Source organism: Chelonoidis abingdonii, chromosome 16 (genome assembly GCF_003597395.2).
Source record: "Chelonoidis abingdonii isolate Lonesome George chromosome 16, CheloAbing_2.0, whole genome shotgun sequence".
Taxonomy (NCBI): domain Eukaryota; kingdom Metazoa; phylum Chordata; order Testudines; family Testudinidae; genus Chelonoidis; species Chelonoidis abingdonii.
This window is the reverse complement of record NC_133784.1, coordinates 6,147,187-6,157,852: the sequence shown is the minus strand read 5'-3', so window position 1 is coordinate 6,157,852 and position 10,666 is coordinate 6,147,187. Positions and strand designations below refer to the sequence as shown.

The 10,666-nt window shown below is 51.9% G+C and overlaps 1 protein-coding gene across 3 annotated transcripts in view; it reads right to left on the bottom strand.

The window, feature by feature from the left end:
- Positions 1-2,590: 2,590 nt before the first annotated feature.
- The window catches only part of LCOR (ligand dependent nuclear receptor corepressor), a 135,090-nt gene continuing 127,014 nt past the window's right edge, over positions 2,591-10,666 (bottom strand). For 2 of the 3 annotated variants that reach the window (XM_075072993.1, XM_075072992.1), the window contains exon 8: positions 2,591-8,326. In XM_075072993.1, coding sequence (XP_074929094.1) covers positions 3,739-8,326 — 4,588 coding nt within the window. In that variant the 3' untranslated portion in view covers positions 2,591-3,738. The remainder of the gene's footprint in view (positions 8,327-10,666) is intronic. The other variant, XR_012657112.1, reaches the window with a different exon arrangement.

The following is a 10,666-nucleotide window of genomic DNA, read 5'->3' as shown; positions in this document are numbered from 1 at the left end:
CCCCGGTCCGCGTCTCACTGTCCATACGCAGTGTTTGACCCACCGCGGGCCAGTCTCACACTCACATCAATCAATCAATCAATCCATAGGGTTTGCTTTGCAGCGGAAAGACCTGAATTGCATCCCCTCCCCTGATTTCTACAACCACAACCGTGTGTACTCTCCCGCCCACTCAGTCCACCAGCCCTCCCCTCCCTTCCCCTACACTGTCCCTATAGGCTAGAGCCAGACACTCCCGCACTCAACTCCTGCTCAACCCAGCTCCCACTAAAAGCAATGGGTGTCTTTCCCCTGCCGCCCCTGGGCGCTGGATTGGGCCCCTCCTTTGAGCACTTCACAGCTACTGGGGGACACCAACACTTCCGACACAGGTTCTAGCTCTAGGAGCTGCAGGGACCCAGGTGCCAACCCCTGTACTTCCAGCTTGTGCTGAGCTGCGTGTGTCTGACCCGCCTGCCCACTGCAGCAAGCGCCCTGCCCGGTGATGCACGGCTCAGCAGCTGCCCAGCGGCATCTCCACAGCTGAGTGCCGCGTTCTCTGGCTCGGCTTAGTGCTCTGACCTCTCAGCAATGAACACACACACACACTCCCCGGCTCATGAGAGCAGGAGGTGAAAGGACACAGGCGGGGGCCTGCAGCGGGGCAGGAAGATTTTCTTTTCTTAATGTAGCCTCCTGGGAAGACAGTCTCCCATTTCCAGTGACTGTGTCCTAGCTGGCACCACTGGCAGGTGGGCATGGTAGCCCCATTTCCAGGATGGGCACACTGGCCAGTCTCTCACCCCCGTCAGACTCTGATCCAGATGTGCCACGAGTAACATGGCAGCCCCTGGGTGACATCATGCAGCACCCCCCCGAGTCTGCTGTGCAAATGCTCCCTTCGCCCGGAGAAAGGGACACTGGCTCCGAAGGCAGGGCAGACAGCGAGCGACGAGCTACGCAGGACCCGTCAGGGCGAGAGCCAGGCCCTAGAGCCCACCTGTCATGGCCCTGCCACAACCATGTGCAGCTAGGCCTGGAGACCTAGCAGGCAATCTGCAGCACCCAGCTGCCCAGAACTGCTATTTCAGCTCATGGTCATTCTCAGATTTCTGTCACTCCCCAGCCTGAAGCTGGACATTAAAATAGCCCCCGGTTCCTTGCAGGCTGTGAAGGACAAACAGTCCTAGGAGAAAGCTTTGAAATTCTAAAAACCCCACAGAAACCGAACAGCTTTTCTTTCCACTCTGGCATACACATGAAAAATGATGGGGTGGGTGGGGTAAAGGTTTTATTGGCATGACGTTGGGATAGGGGCACCATTCAGAGACAGCAAAGGTCCTTGCACACGTGCGCACACACATACACACTATTTATGAAAGCAGCCCAGACTATAGGAAACAAGAATATTCTAGATCAGAATTAAAAAAAAGATTCAGCTTTTCCTTTTAACATCTGAGGACCAATCCTTCACCAGCAGGTACCGCCCCCCCTCCTTAAATGCCTTTAGATCTGTTCTGGTGGAATGCTTGACATATTGAATATGCACAGTACAATTAAAGTAATAGATAACTTCATATTAACCTGTACAGGGCCGACAGGCCTGGCAGCCACAAAACAACTGTCCAGGATTTACTTTATTCAGCATGATTAAAAATATAACAGCTCTTTGAAGATCAGTGATTTCCAAGCCCCCTTGCCCCTGGGCTCTGGCCGTAGCACTGCCCATGCGGGTGCCTGCCTGTCTCAGCACACAACACTCTCCAGAACACGGGGGTGAACTACTGTACTGGGGAGAGTGCTGTGGAGTCTCCAAAGCTTAGCTTCATCCCCTGTGCTAAATGGATCCAGCAGGAGATTGAAGACAATTAATTATTCACTTTCTGCCTCCAATAATGAGCTTTGGTATCTGAGGTTCAACGCTAACCGTGAAAATCAATTCCTCTGAAAGGCCGCCCTCTCCACGCCCCAAGAGGCATGCTCCTGTAACGCTCTCAGAGGGGAGAGCCTAGTTTAAGCTGGTTGGTATAACACAGATCTGCATGTATATTCCGATCGCACCAGGACAATGGCGGCTGGAAGCTATTCACCAAAGGTCAGGAGATTTCAGAGCCTTCACAATCAGATTTCAGGTGGTGAACCTAGTGAATGGAAGGAAGTTTGCTTAGAAATTCGTGCAAACAGCCCTTCTTTTGTACCGGCTCGGAGTGGAGCTTCTGAAATAAAATGGGTGGCCTTGAGCTTTTAAACTTGGGCACAGAGTGGGAGCTGACGCCATCATCTTACAGCTGCTTACACAAGGGCTGGGTGGAAATGTTCAATATAAAACTCCCCACCCCCATCCCAATTAGCTTCACCGCCACTGTCTGCGGTGGGAATATGATTATGTGAATTTCTAACAGGGTCTCCTGCATGTATCAGCTGTTACTCTTCGTGGTTCTCCACTGGAAACTATTGCTTGGCCTTTGAGCAGTGCATGGTTTGTGTTGATTAGACCTTCAAGGATATGTTCGCAAGCCAGCGCAAGGCGGGGTGTACAGACTGCCTGGGCTGCTCTGACGATGAAGGGAACTACCCGATCCTAGACTCCACAGCACACCACAACGCTGGCTGGAACCAAAACAGCTTCACTTTATTTTAAAATGAGATTGAAGTTAATAAAAAAAAGAATCAGAGACTTTAGATCTCAGCATTATTCAAAGACGACATTAAGAATTTTGCCTTAAAATACAGGTGTTCTGTGCGGGTGGGGGAAGACAACATGGGGAGGGTAAAAATGTCCCTTTCACACAGACTGACTAAATAACGAGTGGAAATCTGCCCTGGCTTTTCACAGGAAGGAAAATACCCGATTATTAGTGAAAAGCTACCGTCCGAGAAAGCAGAAATCAACATGGGTCCAGGTGCTATGATACAAAACGCTGATTGCCCAACAGTAAGGCACCGTGGGACCAGTTCATCCCTGACGTACCAGAGAGCCCCAAGGATGAGCTTAGCCCACTGTGCCTGCAAACAGCTGTAGATGCTACAGAACTAGCGGCAATATTCCAAGCAGTGACCCCTTTGCCACGGCGGTTTAGCTCAGACCACACTACCTCAAGGCTTAAGAAGCAGCGGAGCAGAAATCGCTGTCTAGCCCTAAAGACCATAAATTACACGCAAGTGGCCAACAATTAATATCTTTAAACAGTTACCTGCCCACCACCTGCTGCTAATAAACGGAGTAATGACCAATTACCCCTTCCCTCTCTGACTACAAGAAAAATGCTTTTGGTTTTGCTTCCAATGTCACTCACAAACACACAGTCAGGATGTTTAATGCAAAGGGAAGGGTTTGTGTGCACGCCCCTCAAAAGGCTGCTGAAAGCTACTTTATGTGCATGAAGGTGGTTTCCTTTCTGCTACAGTACAAGTGCTTGTGCATCAAGTATAAAATGCAAGCCTTTAAATCACACAGACTAGCTTTTTTCTTTATTTGTTTAAAAACGATAAATAAGGCACTGTACTTTTAACTAAAACTGCCTGGTTCCAAGCTTAAAATCCAAGGAACATTCAAATTGCAGTAACTTCCCTCAACAGTAGAGACAGATGGCTCTCCTCTCTGTCTGAGACACACCTTCCGATGCCTAAAATCCCGGGTGTAATCCTTTAGCTGTGGATTTTTGAAGGCTTGCTACAGCTTATAAAAGCAGCTTCAGTTAATGCATGATCAAGGGTTACTACTATATAACAGTTTTTCCATGGCTACCATTCTCTTTGTTATTTTGCATCCAGTCGTGTTCGCTTGCTGTGTGAACAGTCAACTTTTGCCCTTAACTTTCTCTTGCCCTGGGACGTGCTGCTCTCTTGAATTTTCTTCATAGACCTGGTCAGAGTTTTCCCACTGCTGGGCTTCTTATCATCTGCTTTCTGTGACCTGGCAGAGGACTCCCCCGTGGGCTTCAGCTTTGCGGATTTTGTGAGCCCTTCCTGGCTGGGCAGGGCTGCAGCTCTTTTGGTGGGGTTCTCTCTGACTTTCGGGATAGGGAGTCTGCCTTTGCCAAACTGCCTTTTGGGGACCCTCTTCTCTTTCGAAGACACCTTTTTCTCGAGCTTACTGCTTCTTTCCATGGCAGCCTGCTTTCTGGTAGCAGGAGCTTTTGGAGGAACCTCGAAATGTTTTACTTTGCTGCCCTTCTTAGCTGGCAGCCTGTCTTTACTGGAGGAGTGAGACGGCTCTGGCACAGCGCCGCTCTCCCGCAGCGTTCTCTTCTTTCTGCCTGGCTGAGGGTCAGCTTTGGGCAAGGAGTCCTCCTGAGACCTGCTTTTCCCTTTTCTTCCCTTTACCGCTGCTTCCGCTTGCACGGACTTAGCAGGAAACACATCTGCTTTGACTTGCAAGGCCAGCTTTGGAGACATCAGCGGGTTGATGCAGACGCTCTTCCGGCTTTGCTTACTTTCCACGGAGGGATGATCAGCTGCACTCTCTCCCTTTCTCTCATTCTTTGCCAGGCGGTGCTGGGCTCGCAATTTGCCCCTCAGATTGGAGTATTTCCGCAGAATCCTAGTGCTGGCCTGCGTTGGCAGACTTGGAGGGGGCTGCACGTTTCTGTCTTCACCAGCTTCTTCTGAGCTCGTCTCACAAGGAGACATCTGGTTGGGACTGGTAGTTTCCCCGGGCTCCGTACTGTCAGCGTTCTCCCGAAGCCTGGCCCATAACTTTTGATTCTTCAAGTTATTTTTAGCAGGGGTAGTTGCAGCAAATTTCTTGAGGTGTTTTTTCAAGCGTTCAGCTTGCAGTGAGCTGGGATACAGGCTGGAAGAACAATACTTCTGCAGGGGGATCTTGATGGGGGGGACATCTCCGGGGAGACGGGTATTGAGTTTCTTAACAATGACTAGCGACCTGGTTTCAGTTGTCTCCAAGAACCAACGGCAAATGTTGGATAACTTGAAGGCCTTCATAAACAGCATCTGGACAGGGGAAAGCTTCTGAACTTCGAGAGAGGCTCTGCATTTCCGGGTTCTTTTCTTGCTTTTCCAAATCTCTTTCAGCTTGTCAGCTTTGTTCTTTACTTTGGGGGCTGGCTGGACTTCTTTTTCCAATTGAATCCAGCCTTTCTGAACTTTCATATATTGGGCATTAAAGTCGGCAATAAGGTCCTGATTCTCTTCCTCAGCACACCACTCCACAAACTTTGGTTTGTCCTCAGCCACTGTGTCCACCTCCTTCAAATCTACGGTGTCCTTGTTTCCTGAACTGCGTTCTTCCTTCTGGCTTGGATTTGCTTGCAGAACTTCCTTCCCTAGAAGATTCTTTTTTGCAGCATCCACAGGTGTAGGGGTGTGTCTCAAGTTGTAAACTGGTAGGGCCAACTTTTTATGCTTCCAAGTCTTGGACGGGATGTGTTTGCTTCCACTTTTGCTACTAGGACCTGTAGGCGAATCAATCAGATCTTTATACTGTACCTTTCCGGCATCTACAGCATTGTCTGGGTTCTCCACATCACCTGGTTTCTCATCCGATCGCTCTGCATCCTGTATACCTGTTCCACTTTCCCTAGGAAGGAGAACACTTCTCTTATCAGAATTAGCCTCTACACAGATCTCGAGCATCTCCCCTGACTTACTATGGCTAGCTTTAGCAGGGGGGGCATCTTTTGATGACCCTTCTCTCTCTGCTGCACCCTCTTTTGCCAACATGCTTTTATAGGTTTGCCTAGTAGTAATGCCATTTTCATCTCCTCCCCGCTGCACGGGCTCTCTCTCAAGGGCACTCCCGGTGCCTGGGCCCTGGATGTTCTTCAGCAGTGTTTTGTGGAAACAATCTTTTGGGAAGCACACGGATGCTGCTCCATCAAGGTGCACCTCCCTCCTAAAACGCTTTGCACCGGGACTTTTAGAAAGCTTAATCTGAAGACAGGGAAGCTGCAGAGAGGTGGAAGAACCAGACTTTTCAGCACTGCCTTCTGTGGGTGGTTGGGATTGCTGGCTGCGGAGACGCCGGTCTGATGCTACGAGCGCTCTCCTACCTTTCTTTTGCTTCTTCTCTGGGCTTTCTTTGGACAAGACTGTCCCTTTACCATCCGTTTCTGAAGTGTCAGGTCCTGGTGGCATTTCGCCATCGCTGTTCTCTCTCTCACATAGCCTGTTGCTCTCTGGGGCAGTCTCGCCTGCCAAGATTCCACTGAGCTCTGCAAGAGTCGGCATGGCCTCCCCTGGCTCAGGTGGGCTTTCCTGCACCTTCCTTACGTCAGCTTCTGGGTCAGCAGGAATGCTTTTGGTCACATCGGCAGACTGCAAGCTAGCCAGGGGCTCAGTCTCCAAGCTCACAGGGGGCTGCACAGGAGTCTCCAGATCCATGCTGGCAGGCGACATGGCAGGAAGCTCCAGGTCTGTACTAGTTGGGGGCTCTCCAGGAAGTGCCCCAGCCAGCTCCGGGTCTACTCCAGCAGGAGGCTCAAGGTCCATGCTGGCAGGAGGCTCTGCATGGTGCACCAGGTCTGCACTGGTAGGAAGCGCTAGGTCCATGGTATTGGGAAGCTGCAAAGGAGGAGTTGGGTCCAGGACGGCAGGAGGTGCCGGAACAGCTTGTATTTCTGAGCATGGAGAACCTTCCTCCCTACTAGCAGCTTCTGGCGGAGAAACAGGTGTTGAATCTGTAGCCTCCTTGCTGCTGTCTTCTGTGGGCTCACAGTCCCCAGAGAGGTCAGCACTGCTGCTAGCTTGCTGGAGAACATTTGCCTCCACCTCTTCCAGCAGCTGGCACATCCTCTCCTCACTTCCTTCAGCAGCAGAGGGGCCGATGGCAAGAGGCTGCGTGTGGGCCGAGCCGCCTTCTGGTGCATCGTCAGGGCAGGGGGGAGCAGAGAGAGCCAGCAGTGGCTCAGTGTAAGCAGCTTCTCTTGACTTCAGCGAGCCGCCCTCGCTGGGCTCCTTTTCGGCTCTCTCATTAGCTTCTCTGCTGGGAGGAGCCCCTTTGGACAGGAGCCTGAGGGAAGCTCTTTTGTCAGCCTCTTTCCCCACAGCTTGGGCTGCCCCCGAAGGCTCGCCTCCGGAGCATGCCGGGCTCTCCTTAGCACTCAGTAACGCTTCCGTCCTCAGTGCCAGCCCATGTCCTCTTTCCCCCACTCGGGAACTTTTCACCAGCGTGCGGACAGTTGGCAGCTCGCAGCACTCCCCGTTGAAGTAATACCCGCGGGTGCTCTTCCGAGCTGTCCTCCGGGACGACACTGACCGCTGGCTTTCCAGGTGGCATTCAGTTATTGGCTGGCTGATGTAGACAACGTCACATTGGTTGTCATAGTCATTTATTCTCAGCCCCGATGCTCTTTTGTTCTTCCGAGCTGTTCTGACGGATGAGGACCCTGCCTTAGCTCGTGAGCGCCCACTGGAGGCTTTGTGCGTCACTGGCACTGGTGCAGAGGCCACCCATCCGTCTTTGGAATGCTCACGTGGATTCTTGTCGCCAGGATGCAGGTGGTAACTCCCCTTAGTCTTTCCCAGGGCATGGAGATGGTTTTCTTGCTTTGGTCTTGCATCTTCTTCGTTTATTTCAAAATCCTGGTGCAAGGAGACTTTGGAGCTGCACTGTAAAGCATTCTCCTTGTCAGCTCTTCTAGGAGAGTTCACTGGAAACCCTGAATCCCAACCCTCTTCTGGTAAAGCTTTGAAAGAGTTCTTCTGAGGCCCCAGGCAGCTGTCTGAGTTGTCCTCGCTGCCGTTCACATGGGCCACTTTGACAGCAATGTAGCTGTCTGCTACGGTCTTGCCTTGGACCTGGTCTTTGTCATCCTCACACTTTCTGACACCAGCCTCTTGCTCCTGTCCAGTGGTTTGTCCTTCCGGGCTCCTGGTGCCAGGATGGAAGTGAAGTGAGGAAGAGTTCGAAGTGGTGAGGTATCCTTGGGTGGAACTGTCCTTTGGACTAACAGTACTACTTCTAGTAGTGGAGAGTTCAGAGAAGTCTCTTTTGAAAGCAGTACTGAAATTCTCCATCCTGTTCATGGATTTCACCTCTGCGTGCTGCTCCAAGGGTTGCCCTGCAGCACGCAGAGGGCTATGAAGACCCACTGGGTCTCTGTCTGAGTCTGAGGAAGTAAGGGGCTTCAATTCAGAACAGGGAGCAGACTTCTTCCAATTTTCAGTGCTTTGCTGGCTACAACCAGAGCTGCAAGTAGCTGCATCCATATTTTCGGATTCAGGTAACGGCCGGCCCTCGCAGCCCGGCTGTACTTCCGTGTAGATGTCGTTTAGCACACGAATGAATTGCTTCTGGTGATGTGTACACAGTCTGACCATAAACTTTTCCAGGGGAGACTTCGGCTGATTTCTAGGCTCTATTGCTAATGTCTCCGCTGTATCCTCACTAGAGAGACAAAGAGAGAGACAGTCAGTAAAGCAGAGGACAGAGAATTTAAGTTGTAAAAGCTACAGAAACCCTCCTCCTCCCCCTTAGCAGTATATCTTCTCAAAAGGCAACTGGTCTTAGCACCCTTGATACTCAGCCGGGGCACACACAAAGTAATCCACCCAGGAAGGCAAAGTGTTCTCCATTTGCCAGAGCAAGGGGCCTATTGCCACGTTCGGCAGCTCCCTCTCAGCGCCTCTTGGAGATTGGCACTTATCTTCCATGCACGTTTAGACTCAGACTAGCATTTCACTTTTGTCTATCAGCTGGGAATCCCCTCCCCCCCCCCCCCACACACACACCCACACACACCCACAATCGGAAAGGGAAGATTTCAAGTTGTGGCCATTTGGCAGGAAGATGCCTGGACAAGGCCCTGCACAAACTGACAAATACCAGCCTCCAAGACACCTGGCCTCACAAGCGAGTTCTCCACTGCAGCTCACTGTCACCGACAACCCGTGCTGTGCCATTGACAGGGCTGCCGTCCAAGCCCAGCGGCTAGACACCTCCTCTTGTCTCTAGTCAGCTTGAAGGTCGGGGTGACCATACTTACCTGCTGCACAGAGGCCACTAGCTGGATTAACCAGCGATTAGGTTAAGGGCTTATTAATGTTTGTCCTTGTCTTTGGCAGTGTATTATTAAAACCATGCTAGTTCCCAATTACAGCTCTTTGAATTTCCACCCGAATTTCCTTCGACCGAGCCTGCAGTCTGGTCTCCAGCATATCTCCAGGGTCAGAAGCGAGGGGAAGTGGCCTGTAGTTCCTTTGTTAACACCTTTCTTCCCTTTAAAAGCTGGAAGTAACAAGTCTCCCCGCACCCTTCTGCCAGCCAGTCGGACACCAAGACAGATGTGCCACATGCGCTAACGGAGGCATCACATCCTCCGCAATCCCCTTACATTCAGATATTAACTGTCTGGGATGGATAATTGTTTGGTGGGCGCAGTCCAAGGGGGGGCTACAAACATCCTAGCCCCTTTGGTCCTCCCTGCACTAATGCCTCTCTGACGTCTCTGCACCTGCTCTCCGGCCCCAGCGAGAACGGCTCTGAAACGCTTGCTCTCACATCCTCCCTGGGGCCTGGCTCAGACCCCTCTCTCACGCTGCAGAGCTAGTAGGTTCTGTCTGTAGCACAGCAAGTGTTGGCAGAGCTGGGAGGAGAACCAGGTCTCATGGCTTCAACCACTAGGCAATGCTGCATGGATGTAGCTCCAGCTGTTCTCCAGCACTGACATACGTAACCCCCTATGCTAACTGACCTGTCCCAGACTAAACAGAGGGCTGACTGTTGCTCCATGCATATGGCCCTAGTCACATGGCTCCCTGGTATATACAGTTAGACCCTTTGGCTCCTTAGTCCACCATTTTTCAGTATCTCATTTTAGAAATCAGGATCACACCTAATGTGAGGAGCAGATTACGCCTCCCCTTCCTGCCCACCCCTAGGAGATCTCACACCTTCCCCCGCAGCAGCTGTGCTGGCCACTGTCACAGACATGATACTGGGCTAGAGAGACCTGGGGTCTACTTCCATCTGCCTATGTTCCTGGGTTCCCCCCAACCCCTCCAGGGCTGGGTCCCCTCTGCAAGCCCTGGAAAGAGGGAACTGCTGGATTCCACTCAGCACACCTGCCGGGCCCTGGTGTCTTTCCTGGGGAAGATCCCACGGCTGAGCCACTGGACACTGAGCTCTTTTCGCTCCCTCAAAGGATCTTCACATGGCTGCAAGGCAGAGCTGAGCACCACAGGGTGTAACGGGTAACACCCCTGCGGGGCTCCCTGTGTTACAGAGACACCAAGTGACTGGCTCAGCCGGGACATGAATCAGGGCCACTGATGCCAGGCTAGCCCTGGCCTCTCTCGATCAGCCCCTGACTGTTTGGAGGGCAAGGTGTGTTATCATCCTGGATTCCCCCACATTTAACCCCCTTCCGTCCCCATGGTCCAAGCTACAACCAAATCCCATAGGCCTGTGAGCTGAGAGTGCCTGGATTAACCCTTGCATGGGAGAGCGCTAAGGGAATGCTGAAGTGAGGCAGGTGATGGGAGGCAGTCACCACAGACTAACTGCCCCGTGCTGCACTTGGACTCGGAGTCTCGACTGCCCGGGATTGTTAATAACCCACGGGAAATGGCTGGCCAAGCCCTGGCCAAGTCACTCCGCAAGTTCCACCAACAATTTTAGATGGATCCAGGCTCTTCGCCACCTCCTGTCTGAAACAATCAGGTTGTGTGGCTGCTAGACTGTGGCTGGGTTTCAGAGCAGAGAAGGCTGCACCACACAGTGTTATTA